Genomic DNA, 14,394 nt, shown 5'->3' on the forward strand with positions numbered 1-14,394 from the left:
CTTTTAAAATCCAGTCAGTTTTTCTTTTTCGTTCCTTGGGTGAGGTGAGGTGGGTCAGGGGTGGGCTGATTAAAGTTTCCGTAACAAAGAGGAATCATACTTTACACATGTTTTGGTCTCTCAAGTATTAATTATTGTGCCAAGTAGAGTATCTTTTGTTTAATGAAAAAGCAGTCTACAAAGACATTTAATCAACAAATCACGCATTTGGCTACTATTAAAACTACCTGTAATATATCTACTCTCTCCATTCTTCCAGCTGCGAAAGAGACACCATTAGGAATTCAGAAATGAAAATAAATATGTAACCAATAAAGACACTAATTATTGTTCAGCGAAAATTTCAGCTTTCTATAGTAGTTAGAAGTGAGTCTTTACCTTTGTGGCAAATTTCATTCGATGAAAAAAAGAGCCTGTTATAAAACCGATAACATTATCTTCTGAAGCACCCTCGTACTTTGAATATCACAAACCGCCGTATGAGGTGATGCATTGTGAGAACCACCAGGGGGGGGGGTCTGACCTCCTTGTAATGGCTCCCCGATTTCCCAGGTTGATCAGAGGAGGCAGACATACAAAGAGCTGTACGTGTACAGAGCGCCCTTCACATGTAGATTAATAAATGGTACCCAAGATAGATCACGTATGGACACGGTCGAGTACTGTTTTCAATTACATAAAGGCCATCTTTGTTGTCATTAGTCTTACAGTGTTGGTGAAAGGAAATTATCTACTCTTTTTGCGGGGCCCACATCAGCAGGATGACCCTTTGCGGTTCTGTAGTGCGAAATGGCCTGAGATCGTAGTGCGAAATCTGCCCAATCGAAGAGAAATCCAAATGTATCGATGACCTTCTAGCGAAGCTCGTCGGCTGTGTGATATGTGTGCCAAAATGACTAAAAGTCAAATAAAGTAAATCCTAATAACAGCTGCTTCAGCTAATAAAAACTAGCGCATTTCAACAGCAACACTTCGGGGCATTAGTCAGTTCTTGACCCAATGTTTTTCTTTGATTATGCAAATAATATCCTTAGTTCCACACGTTTTTTTTATATAAGATATAAGCCTACGGCTGCCTACCTTACATACTTGTATGTTACACATGCAAATCTCTCACCATTTGTCACCAGTGTCATAGCATTTTCTCCCCAAATAAGTGATACGGGCTCCGTTTACAAGCATTTCATTATATAAACACATCTCAAGCTACATACTTAACATTACTAAGAAACGAGAAGAAGCCGAACAAATGTAGTAGAATAGTTTTAGACCCATGTTTTAGATTAGTATTAGAAACCATGTGTACTGTATTACTTTTTGTATCTATACGCCTGTGCTTAGCCTGACAGGGCATGAATGTGCAATAAAGGCTATTACATAAAAAAATAATCAACTCTTCCAACATTGCATGCAGTTTAATTGCAGTATGCTCTCCTCATTACACTTCATATCAATCATACAACTGAAATCCTAACTTGCATACAGTATGCCTAATCATACTCGCTATCACTTATGCCACAGCTATAAAATTCCCATCTTTTACTATTAATGTATTACAGATTTTTTTTTTTCATTCATCATTCAAATCATGTTTCCATCTGTGGTCCGGACAACCCTGAGACCAGATATTGTCCTGTTTCAGAGAGGAACACAGTGATGTACAGCTTTGTGCCAAATTTCATGATTGAGCTGACAGTGCCATGGAAAGAGGAATTTAACCTGGCTAACGAAAGAAAAAAGAGCAAGTACCATTGTAGGGAAAAGGGTGGACACGTGGCTATTACCCGTGGAGAGTGGCTGCAGAGGGTTCGTCAGACTGGAAAGTACTCAAAGACATGGATCTGACAGAAAGGGAAATGAAGGAAGCAATAACAAGGCTGAGGGAAGCAGCAGTGAAGGCCTGCTGTTGGCTGTGGTGTAATAGGAATGAGCATAATTGGAGACCCGAGGGGCGAGACGAGCAGTGATTGGCCACCACTGCTGACCGGTCAGCACGAGGGTGTTACGGGATGAGGACTGCTGGCAGAACCTACCCGATGACTTCAGCATCACCAACCAAGGACGATGGGTGATGTTCATGGCATCTAGGATGGATCTTAACCCTTAAGCACCCGACCTTTTTTTGCGACTAAAATGACCGAGTGGGGTCCAAACGGACCCCAAAATGTTTTGTTCATAAAATCTCAGTACCATTTCTTATCGGTGATCATTGTATATACATTGCTTCGTCAATGTAAGATGAAGATTTTGAGATGTTAAGGTGTTGCTAATTCCAACTCATTATCATAATTTATGCAAAAGTTGAGAAGGACCACGTTTTGCACTAAACCTATTCCGACCAGATAGGGGAATTTTGAGGCCCTGAGCAACATTTATGTCGCATAACTCATGTACGGCTAGAGTTAAAGCTACGAAACTTGGTGATTTATCACAAAATATGGTTCGCAAAAGTTTTTAGTTAATAAAGTAAGTTTATTATTTTGGGGGGTTGCCATGGCAACCATATTCTAACAGGCATATTTTTGCCAAAATTTGACAATTTCAATTTGAACAAGGTTTTCTTGGTGAGCTACACCTGTTTTCTGACAATTAAATTCTATGAAATTCAATGTAATTTTCATGACTTAAAATGTATAATTTATGCTAATTTCATGACGTCATTGGTCAACATCCAAGATGGCCGCCCTTATTAGGTAAATGACGTCATAATGTCGTCACATTACATGTTGATGACACAGAAATTTTTGTGAGGATTTAGGTTTACATTCTTATTATCGTCTGAAAGTTTGGTAGTCATACTATAAGTGGTTAAGGAGTTAGCCTCCGAAGTTTGTTTCCGTTTGGACCCCAGTGGGACTGAACACAAACTTTCTTTATAATTTCCACATTATTGTACCAATCTTTGCGAAAACTTCGGAGAAGGTATAAGACATATTGACTGACAAAGTCAGGGAAGAATTTTTTTCTACAGATCAAAAATTTTCAAATGGCACTTCAAAATGTACACCTGGGGTCCAAATGGACCCCACTCGGGTGTTTGAGGGTTTTAACAATGTCCAGATTAGCATTAGTTTTACTGGCTTCCTTTCTAATACAGCTGATTGAATCCCTATTGAAACACACGGCAAAATTATGATTAAAATGAATATTATGCTTTTAAGTCTTGCCTTCAGTCACATACAAGCCAAAAATAAGCAAAATCAATTGGATACGTTTTACTTATCGAATGTCAAATGTTTCAAACGAAAACATCTTGTAGTTGCGATGTAAGCTCTTCCCACTCTTTCAAGCGAAATAGGACCATGCGTGACGTCACCATGTCCGAAACGTACACAATACGAAAACAAAGAAAATCCGAAAGTTGTATCATATAAGACAGCCAAGAACAGAGGATACACAAATACACACTCTCCCTCTCTCTCTCTCTCACACACACACACACACACACACGCGCGCGCGCGCGCACACACACACACACACACACACACACACACGCACACACACACGCACGCACGCACACACACACACACACACACACACACACACACACACACACACACACACACACACACACACGCACACACACACACACACACACACACACACACACACAATCTCTCTCGCTCTCGCTCTCTTTGTCTCTTATACTTTGATCAGAGAGAGTCAGTCACCATCTCGGCAAGAGAGTCAGTCACCTTGATGCTCGATCCAACATGGCAGCTGCATAAGTCAGCGTGGTTCATATCAATCTACTGTCCCACCGACACAGTGATGTGTAATGAGTAAGAACGAAATCGGCGAGTAGAGGTGACGTGTGGGAGGCAGTGATCCATCCAACTGGTGAGGAATGTACACGTGTGACACAGCCGCCATGATTTCCCAGGCTTCACAGTGGGTAATGATTTAACTGGCTTTAGTTCTTTGTTTTGCCACATGAGGTCTCGGTTTGGAGGTTTGGGGCCAAACTTGCTCAAAGAAAGGAAAGCTCTTCTCCAGATCAAAACGTCGTTTTACGGACGGACAAGTACGTTGTTTCCGACGAAAAGTTGGTGCCTTGCTGACCGACAGACTCAGGTGTAGACGTTATTTGGGGAAACAAAAGATAATTATAAGTCTTTGCCCCAGAGCGCTATTTCGGAGAGATTTTGTCTTGTGGAAAAGACGGATTTTCCATAAAAATGACTGACTGTAACTGTAATGATACGTTTTTCACAATCCCTGACGACGCAAACAGACCTAAAGCGCACATAGAAAGCACTCTATGGGTACTCAGGTGACGAGGCCACATTACGCACTAATGTCGGGAACTATTACCCGGACGACTAACACTGCACCAAACAAAAACGCTACGATCATCAGTATTTTAGGAAAATTAGATACTGCAATGTTGTGTAAAATTCAGTATCATAAAGATAGCCAAAAATCAAACGTTTTCAATATCATTACAGGGGAACACATTTTCCGTAGAATAGAAAAATCGTAACGTTATTAAATAACAACAATGCATTTCTTCTGATTTTGTGACAATGTGAACAAAAATGAAAACAGTGAAATATTATAGAAGTGCCTGGAGATTATGATGGATATGACATATACTATATGATATAGACGTGCATATCTACAGGCAATCACTCTAGGATCGATTTAGTCATAAATGTATGTCCTCCTATATATATAAGGGCTCTTTCACATTGAAATTAATGTACAAATATCAAAATCAATGAGACAACGTCATAACAATGAGTCAGCGCTAGCGTTATAAGTGACGTCTTCAAAATAAAGATAAAAAACTCCAGCCATTGCGTGTCAAACACAACGGTGTTGTGTCCTTTATTCCAACATAATATATACATCATGTATCATGAAGACTTCTAAAATGATTTTTGATCAGTGACGGTTGGTAATATTAGCGACTATAATGTAATATTCAGCAGCAACAATTTGTGATGCATTGGTTGGAATCAGCCACATGTATTACGTCACAAACAATAACATAGACACGTTCAATACATATCTAGATTTTCTGGTACAACAATACATGCTTTATACAAATATGGAATTCTCTACATCCTATATCGTGTTCATTTGATGTAAGAGTGCCGTATCTTTACGATATATCCATCATGTTCTTTCATTCTTACATTTCATCGGTATAAAATGAACACCACATAATTACAGATACATATTTAGTGCATAGTAAGCTGGATATATGGTGTGTATACCATCTCACTGTTGTGAGATGACAACATGGGGTAAGTTCATGATACATACCACCTACACTCTGGCGCTTATCGAATTAGTTGATGATTGTTTTTGTTTCTGTTTAATTACATGCCTTTACTCAGATTTCGTTACTAAAAGGTCATCATTTGCCACTAGTCTTCAACATTTTACTTTGCTGGGTTATATTTATGCCTGATGGCCTGATAAAGTAAAAACCTAAACGTTGGCAAAGCTGATGTGAAATCCTTGTGATCAGTCTACAACTATGTACTACGGTCTAGTGTGGGTCATGTCAGAAGCGATTTGTTGCCATAAAACACGTAACAAATCAGTTGAAAGTGTTACATTATAAACTAAATTGGCAAATTTCGATATTTCAAGTTTTGACAAGTTTTATATTTGTATTTGTCGTTCTGTTGTGATACGGACATTTGACAACAGTAACACATGACTAAAACTTAAGATAGCTGAATGTATGAGTCACTTACTTTGATGTATTTTGCAACCGAAAAGAATTTGATTTGTCAGATAATGTGGTCGGTGAAACATGTCAACAAGGTTGATAACATGCGTGGCTTAACTTAGATGTAATGTAGGGGTCAAAATCGGACGTCATCTGCGTCACAATAGAATGGGCGTCAAAAGCCATGTCACTACGTGTACTATCTGGAGTCCAGAGTAGGAACCTGCATACACGTTCCTGATATAGATAAATCAATAATTAAAAAAAGTGTCTATATTCTCAAACAACGTCAATTTTCCGGTGTTTTTTTCTTTCTTGTCGTCTGAAAAATTTCAGTACAGACCGCCCTTCCTGCACGCGATCGCGATACCTCTATGAATACGGTGCGTTTAGTATTTTGAACGAACATTCTAGAACATTCGTCGAAGCCTGCTCTCCCGTCATGTCAAAATATGTTAGGGCATTACAATACTCTTTTTTCCGTAGCTCAATGTAGTATAGGCGGAAGAAAACGGTAAATCAAGAACTTAATTGGGCTTCTCAACAGAATGTACACACCAATAAAAATCAAACTATTCAACTAATTGAGGTAGAGCATCTTCAAAAACTGACAATACAGTAGACGTGCAAATCATGCAAGCACATACTAATTCTGGTGCAGACAAAAATGATTTTGATTTTTTTATTACTGTATGTGAGGGAAATACGATGTTTGTCATCAGGGTGGATTTACAAATGGTTATATCAAATTGTTGTGCAATAAAGTTATCATATCAAAAGCAGCCTAAACAATGAAATAACACTAGTAATAAATGTGCAGGACGTAGAATCAGCCATACGCCAGGCAGGGCGGCTTCTCTGATGAGATGTAACCTGGGGGCAGAACTGCCATACATATCCTCTTCGCTGCTATCTGCGGGTATTATCTAGGGAATTTTTTCCATTACGGTAGAGAAGGTCACCATCATTCTGACCCATTTGACCATCCGTACGGAAGACCCCCCTCCCCCTCCCCACTATGAATTCAGCACGACATATCCAGGACTGAGTAGATTTTGACCCTCAATACATTCAATGCACGTTCTTATCTCATGGACAGATTTTAAGAAACGTATGTTGCAGCACAATCGGTTGAGTTTGTTTTAGATGAATAAAATCTCATACAATAATGGTTTTCATATTTATGGCGTTGCGTAGCTGATGGAATATTACTTGCTTCACCTTCAACCCCACCGTAACTAAAATCCAGATCGCTGAATTAAATAGATATCAAACTGTCACTACGGAGCAAATTGACTAAATATCGATGAATCAAATATGGCGTCTCCTCCTTTTGGATTGCTCCATGGCCTTGCTTGTGCAGGGTATTGAACACAATCGCCAAATCCCCCTTCACATGAGTGCACGAATGAGCCGGAATGCCGTCGAATGAAAATTATTTTATATTCCTGTCAATTCCTGGCAATTCGAAGTGTGTTGCAGAAATTCTAACTGCATTCCAGCTATTTGTACCCGTTCTTTTGGCTAGCCCGAACGTTTTTGACATGTTAAAAACGTGGAGAAATATCGAATGGCATCCATATTGTATTCTAGCTATTCTAACTGCAGTCTGACCGCATTCTACGACATTCCAACATTATTCGAAACATTCTTATCTCATTCGATGCAGAACCAAAACGGCAAGCTACCTCGAATCCTGCCAGAATGTGGCCGAAAGAAGATCTGGAATGCAGTGAGAATTTCTAGAATACATTACGAATTCCCAGGAATAGAAAAGAATTTTCTGGCTCATTCCTTCTCGTGTGAAGGGGATTTAAGGACCATCTGGAATTCCCACCTGAATGGCCCCGGGACTCATTAAACGACAAAATTTTGATTATTGATCATGTATCGTCAATGATAAAATGCTGACGCAAGGTCTGCCATGGGCCAGTCATAATCACAATACCAATCTTGACGCCGACTTTTTAGCTATTCTGTTGGAGATAGAAATCAGCGGTTTCGCCATGTATACCTGTATCTAGAAATCCCTACACTGCGGACACAGCCTAGAGCACTAAGACACTCACTGATTTTCTCACATTTCCCATAAGCCTAATCAATATTCTGCGTGGCAATGCAAGAACCTTTTTTCTGGTGTCAACAAGGAAGAACCCCTTTTAGAAATGCATATTTTGGTTAAGGATCTCATATATCATATACGTGATGTACATATTGTGATCTTTGGGAAAATGTTCTCATCGTCCGTTCTAGAGAACTTGCAAAGTCAACTATGGTACTATGAACTTTGTAACTTAACATTTGATCAATTTAGATGTTATGAAGAATATATATATATATTTATATGTAAACGACAATACATGTCCACGTATGAGGAATAAGCTTGTCAGAATCTTTTTAATGTATCCAACATATTGTATCGGTGTATCCAACTCGCATTCGGAAGGATTATACGGTAGTGCCCTCAGATATGGTAATTCCAAACATGGCTAAGTTCAGATGACCTACCCTTAGTCATGACACACATGTGACCAGCATGTGCCAGACAAGCAGGAAAACAAAATGATGTTTGATATATTAGCAGGCTAACAATTTAAAAAAAAACGATTAATTCCTTCATGCTAAATAAAATTTCGCAAGGAATTACTTTCTAGATGACAGCACTAAATCATGTATTATAAACCGAGCCGTGAACAATGATCAAGTTGTCTCGATGAAAATGAAACATTGCTACGTAAAGCGGCATGGTTTGCATCCAACATTCACCAGCACTACAGGCACGTTGTGTCATTGAATCATCAGTGAGTATTTGACAAAACACTTGTTTTCATACGTGGGAGTACAATCATCTGAAAGAGGTGTGTGACAAGGTTGTATCTTGTGTGGGTTTCTTTTGTCTATTCTCTTCTTTAATGTTTTTACATGTATTATTTGTAAGTTAGGATTGTTGATTACAATTTATCATTCAAGTATATGACTGTATGAAATACCAAACTGGTGCAGCTCTATTCAAGAAAATTCCTTGTTGTCAACTCTGAGACGTTAGGACGAAATGATACACCGTGCAGATAGAATTGGATAATGTTTAAGAAAGTCACCCCACAGAGTCTGTTAGGAAGAAATGGAGTGTACCCAGAATAAACACTTATTCTGGACTTATCTCACGCCATTCAGTAAATCATACAGGAAAAATTGAGTGTTTGTCGTACAGCGGATGTACTCCGTGGGGAGCGGAAAGGACCTATCAGTTGAGACATGCGGTGTTCTCCGTCTCCAATGATAGAACTGCTTTTATCTTGAAATTGTTAGAATAACGCAAGATCAAAACTTACCAAAGTTCAAACATGGTATCTATATATCGACAGCAAATCGTCCATACAATGTCTTTTGATGATGGCAACCCAGTATAGACAAAGCAGCACTGTATCTATTTGGATTAAAGATACATGGAAGTAATAAACTGGTGTTGTGTCCAGCCCATAGCCTAATCCTGACAAGAGACAGGACTGTCGAATTTTGAGTCGTATAAGAAGTCCTACGGGCATGAGCCTAGTCGGCAAGAACCACGGACAGGACCATCTCACAAAACTGGGCCAATGTCTTCCAAGAAGTGTCACCTTCAAGAAAACATGCCACGACTTCTGAACAATGTCGTTTATAAACAGAGGCAACGCCTGGCTACTTATGTGAACCCTCTAACATAGCGTTACAGTGTGGTTAGTACGGGTATCGGTATATATATCTATCTACTGTGCAGAATCTTCCACACCTCAGCGTAAGTTTCTTTAGGAAAAGACCAGTTGACTTCCTTACAAGGGGTCAAATTTAGGACAGGTCTCCCGGAAATTAAGTCCTCAAGCCTATGGTTGCAACGCATTCCATACAATATCTGTATTCTTAAAAATCGTAATGACATATGGTCTCATGCTTGCACAATTTGCCTGCCATCTCGGCATGATTTCATGCTTTGGATGGAACAGGCCAAATTGCTAATTACAAGCCAGAAGCTTTTTCGTCTTTTTGTTATCCTAGGAGCGAGGAACTGTGTTCAGTTTCTCGGTCTCGGTGTATCGCTATCTTGTCTGTTCGGTTGTTACAATGTGTTATTTACTATGGACGGGCAGATAACTCCTTCATTGTTGTCGTCGAGATTGTTATGGGCATTTACACGTTCTTTATACATTTAGGTAGACAGTGCAGTGTGGCATGCGCCTGACGTTCTTGATAAGTTGAATAAATGCCAGTATTGTGCGCTAAAATACCAACCATACGCACATTTGTTTAGGTCCATACAAACTATTATGACAATCTAATTAGCAGTCATGCCGAGCTTAGTTTCTCTCTCATGCAACATTAAAACGTTATTAAGTTCGTCGGCAATTCCCCACAAGACATTATTTAGATGCAATTCTAGGCTGTGCAGTTTAGTTGGTTTATATCTGAAAGCCATGTAGTCAAAACTCAGGTCTTAAGCTTAGTCTTTTGAAGTAGTGAAATTATTAATGGACTTTAAATATTTGATGCATTATGTATTATGCAGATGCATGCATTATGTATGGAGGTTCACTTCAGTGGTGGTGATGTAATGGATGCAACTGATGTTTACAGGTTCAGAAAAGCTGGCGCAATTCAACAATTTGTCAACAGTATTGTCATTCCTTATATTCTGTTTGTAAATATAAAGTTTTTTTAACGATCACCCCAAATTGAGGACCCTGAAATTTTATTAAAATTGAAAGTTATTGGAACTTTTTCCGAGGAAGATGGCGACTTTGCTTCCCGGAAAAATCATTTCGTTGTCGTCATCCTCTGCTTTCGTATTCAGGTGACTGAGGCATTGTCAGACAAAAGACACATGGCTGCACCGGTCAAGAGTTAACAACACCTTAAAATACCGGTATGAACCGTTTGGAATGTTGGAGGGTCAATCGCAATCATACCGACCGATAAGTTGGAATAAGTAGCGCGCAGCCTTCAGGGGTGAGAGCCTCATCCAAGATGTCTGCACGCATTGGAATGGTAAAAGTCTTCGAAGATCGTCTTATTCGTCAGTAACCAGGAATAGATATATCTTATCAAAGTTTGTTAGAAAATGTCCAAAATTGTCTACTATATTTGCGCCAACTTTTCGGCACCTTTTGCGTATGGGCACATGAGCTGTTTTCAGCTTGACGTGAGGAATCTGTCTACCATGGACAAACAGTATGGGTAATATTTGATAAATAAAAGCACATTCCAGGTGCAAGAACCAGTCCAAACCAGGGTTCTAGGCCTCCTGTCTGACTGAAGACAACAGTCATCCCAATGCAATTCAATGAGGGGAGAGATAGCCAATGCACTGATTCGAATGTTCGAATGATTCATTTTGTCTGTGTCCATTATCATTCTGGGCACCTGGGTGTCCTTCATCAATGTTTCGAATTGGCGTATTTGTCTATGACTTTCCCTTCGGACGATTCCTCTGTCTTCTGGCCCGTTTCAAACCTCCGTGCTGATGTTGTAACGGTTGACGTGAACGCATGAGCATTCGGAGGCGTCAGGGTCAAGGTTAGTCTTCTGTAAATCGATGCGATTGGGCCTACGTAGAACGTCCGACCCTTCTTCGCCCTTCTCGCCTATTGACAGGTCAATGTCGTCACTAGGTGTGATCATCTTCTTCTCGGCTGGCACATACGGACAGGGCTGGTCGACGTGCTGATATTCGTCCTCTTCAACTTTACTGGCGGTCTCCCGATGGTAGAAGTAGTTGAAGTTGCTGACAATGACAGGTACAGGTAGGGCAATGGTCAATACGCCTGCAATTGCACAGAGCGACCCGACCAACTTCCCGCCAACTGTCTGTGGGTACATATCACCGTACCCTACAGTCGTCATGGTGACCAGGGCCCACCAAAAGGCGTCCGGGATACTGGTGAAGTGAGTTTCCTTGTGGTCTGTCTCGCCGAAATAGATTGCACTTGAGAAGAGTATCACTCCTATGAAAACAAAGAATACCAACAGACCAAGCTCTCTCATGCTTGCCTTCAGTGTTAACCCTAAAATTTGCAATCCCTTAGAGTGTCGGGAAAGCTTAAAGATTCTGAAGACGCGAACTAACCGAATGACTCGAAGGATGGCGAGGGAGGAAGACTGGTTCTTGCTCCTAGAATCTGCAACTAGCGTACCGAGGGTAATGAAATAAGGAATTATTGCTATGAGATCAATTATATTCATGAAGTTCTTAGAGAACTGGATCTTGCTTGGCGAGGACAAGAATCTTACCAATAGCTCGAAAGTGAACCACACAATGCATATTGTCTCTATAATAAAGAATGGATCGTTAATCTGGGGTATGTCATCGCTCATGTCTGGACTAGACATGTTGTGGTTGCCTCTTGCTTCCTTGATTTTCTTTTGAACAGCTGGCATGGTCTCGAGGCAGAAGGTGAAAATGGAGAGAATGATAATGGACACAGACAAGATAGCGATACTCCGAGCTGGCCAGCCCGTCTCAGGATGTTCAAACATTGTCCAAATTAACCTCTGACATGGATTCTTCGGCAGCAATTCTTCCTTTTCGATGATATACCCCTCATCCTCACGGAATCGCTGAATAACTTCATCGCCTAGTTCATAAAACTTAAGTTCCTCTTGGAAGATTTCGTCAGGGACATTAAGTGGACGTCGTAGTCGCCCTCCACTCTGGTAGTAGTACAAGATTGCCTCAAAACTTGGGCGGTGGCGGTCAAAGAAATGTTCGTTTCTCAGTGGGTCGAAATATCGCATTCGCCTTTGGGGATCACCGAGTAGAGTGTCTGGGAACTGGGCTAGCGTTCTTACCTGGGTCTCGAACCTTAAGCCCGCCACGTTAATAACAACGCGCTCACAACAGTTCTCGTGACCCATGTCTGAGGCGCCATAGCCGTCGCTGAGGAACGAGTCATCCGGTGCGATCTCTTGGATTTTCGTCAAGGAACGGGAATGGGACGTCGTGAAGCTATTGAGTCCGGAATTCCTGTTCGTATCTTTCTCGCCGAGTTTGATCGCGTCGGCCTTCTCCGGATCCCCGGGAACATATTCATGGGACTCCAGCTCAGCGGCATCATCCACGGGCTCCAATGCCACCTCGTTCTTGTAAGTGGTAGGGTGTAGGACGGGTGTGAAGCCCCAACGCTCAATTAGTTCTGCTATGGTGGACATGACATTGGCACCCATGCCAAGGCACGACCATCGGGACCGACTGTAAACAAAAGTTTACACGTCACCACAGTATCCTTACCTCCGAAAGATATGCAACTCTTGAATAAACAACATTGTCTTCTTGGGGGCATACGCCATGTACATGTGCTGCAAAGCGATAGCAGATGTTTCCCTACCTGTATTTGGGCGTTGTATTGACATATAGCAATCTTGTCACGTCACTCCAGGTTTTCTAGCCGCCATCAGTCGACGGCTGCCATCCTTAAGACGACATCACAGTGGCCGGGCTGAAACTACCTTGTCAGAATGAGGCAGAAAGAGAGAAGAATGCCGATAAATCTACGCCCAATCAGCAGGAAAATTTGGCAAGGGCTTTAAAGATAATGGTCTGCAGTTCGCTGATTCCCAGCGAACACAGCAAGCCGAGATTCTCTCCCTACTTTTGTATGCAACTCGCGCTGCCCTCTTGCAGTGCAGAAAACTGCATGTAATTATGACATGGCCGACAAATGGCTAACGCAAGAGGGACGTAGAAGAATGCATGTCAGATTTATATTCACCAGGTGACGACACATTAACTCCGCATCAGGAAGCACCCGAACAACATTCCAATTATACTCGGCCTTACAATTATGTGATGAATCCATTAGTTAATAGGGAACGCTAATGGACAATAAACTTTGGCACCATATGCAGGGATACTTTTCTGAAAAATTCATTTATACATCTCTATTATGGTTGGAGGGTTGAGAATGCAAAAGTTGCCCAGTATGGAAGACGCCGTTCATTCACGCCCCTAACAGGAAAAGTTCCGAGGTAGTCGGATGTACATATCACATGTGTTGATGTAGAGAAGCGGGATGGCCACGTCCGACCACACCTGCACCCGAGCTGAAGCGGAAAATTCAGCCCGAATGCAATGACAATAAGGTAGAGAAGGTACACATGCAAAATTTAATGTTTTCCCACCCACGATCACGTTCCAATGCAGGAATTTTTATTGGGTGTAGGAGCACAAATGAATACATACTTCATTTACAAAGGCTGGCCGTTTGGGCTGAAATTTCTGCAATACAGCGTACATCAAATCTCAACTTACCGTGAAGGGTTGTTCCAAAGGATACGAATCTCTAAAATCCTCAGATTGACTTGGAAGATGACAGGCCGGAAGCATTACATAGCTTGCACAGCAATCTCAGCATGCCACACGCAAAAAGCCGAATCACGAACAAAAAACATCCTATTTTGCAGGTAACCCCCTTTTGGAGCCTCTCTTCCAGCACTAATGCACTTTCCATATAAGGGCAAACGCGGATTCACTGCAGTGAAAGCCATTTATTTCCATATTACCATGAATATTACATGACCGCCGAGACACGCAAAGTCCCGCATGGGATTACTTCTAACGTGACTAACATGTAATCATGTCGAAATGGGTTTTGCAGCGGACTGCAGGCACACGCACAGACAGTGGCTTGTTAATGCCGCCTGGCGATTTTGTCATGATATTCGACAGATTTTTACTCAAG

General features: G+C 41.1%; 1 protein-coding gene across 2 annotated transcripts; it reads right to left on the reverse strand.

Moving 5' to 3' along the window:
• Positions 1 to 8,284: 8,284 nt before the first annotated feature.
• LOC118406707 (potassium voltage-gated channel subfamily A member 1-like) lies at positions 8,285 to 14,160 on the reverse strand. 2 transcript variants are annotated; one of them, XM_035806965.1, is made up of 3 exons: positions 13,965 to 14,160; positions 13,042 to 13,158; positions 8,285 to 12,905 (listed from the first exon to the last, which is right to left on the reverse strand). In XM_035806965.1, exon 3 carries the CDS (start codon positions 12,878 to 12,880, stop codon positions 11,165 to 11,167), a length of 1,716 nt encoding a protein of 571 aa, XP_035662858.1. In that variant the 5' UTR covers positions 12,881 to 12,905; positions 13,042 to 13,158; positions 13,965 to 14,160; the 3' UTR covers positions 8,285 to 11,164. The 2 variants fall into 2 exon arrangements, with proteins under 2 accessions (XP_035662858.1, XP_035662859.1); XM_035806966.1 differs by having other exon boundaries at positions 13,042 to 13,162.
• Positions 14,161 to 14,394: the final 234 nt, after the last annotated feature.

This window comes from Branchiostoma floridae, chromosome 19 (assembly GCF_000003815.2).
Source record: "Branchiostoma floridae strain S238N-H82 chromosome 19, Bfl_VNyyK, whole genome shotgun sequence".
NCBI lineage: Eukaryota > Metazoa > Chordata > Leptocardii > Amphioxiformes > Branchiostomatidae > Branchiostoma > Branchiostoma floridae.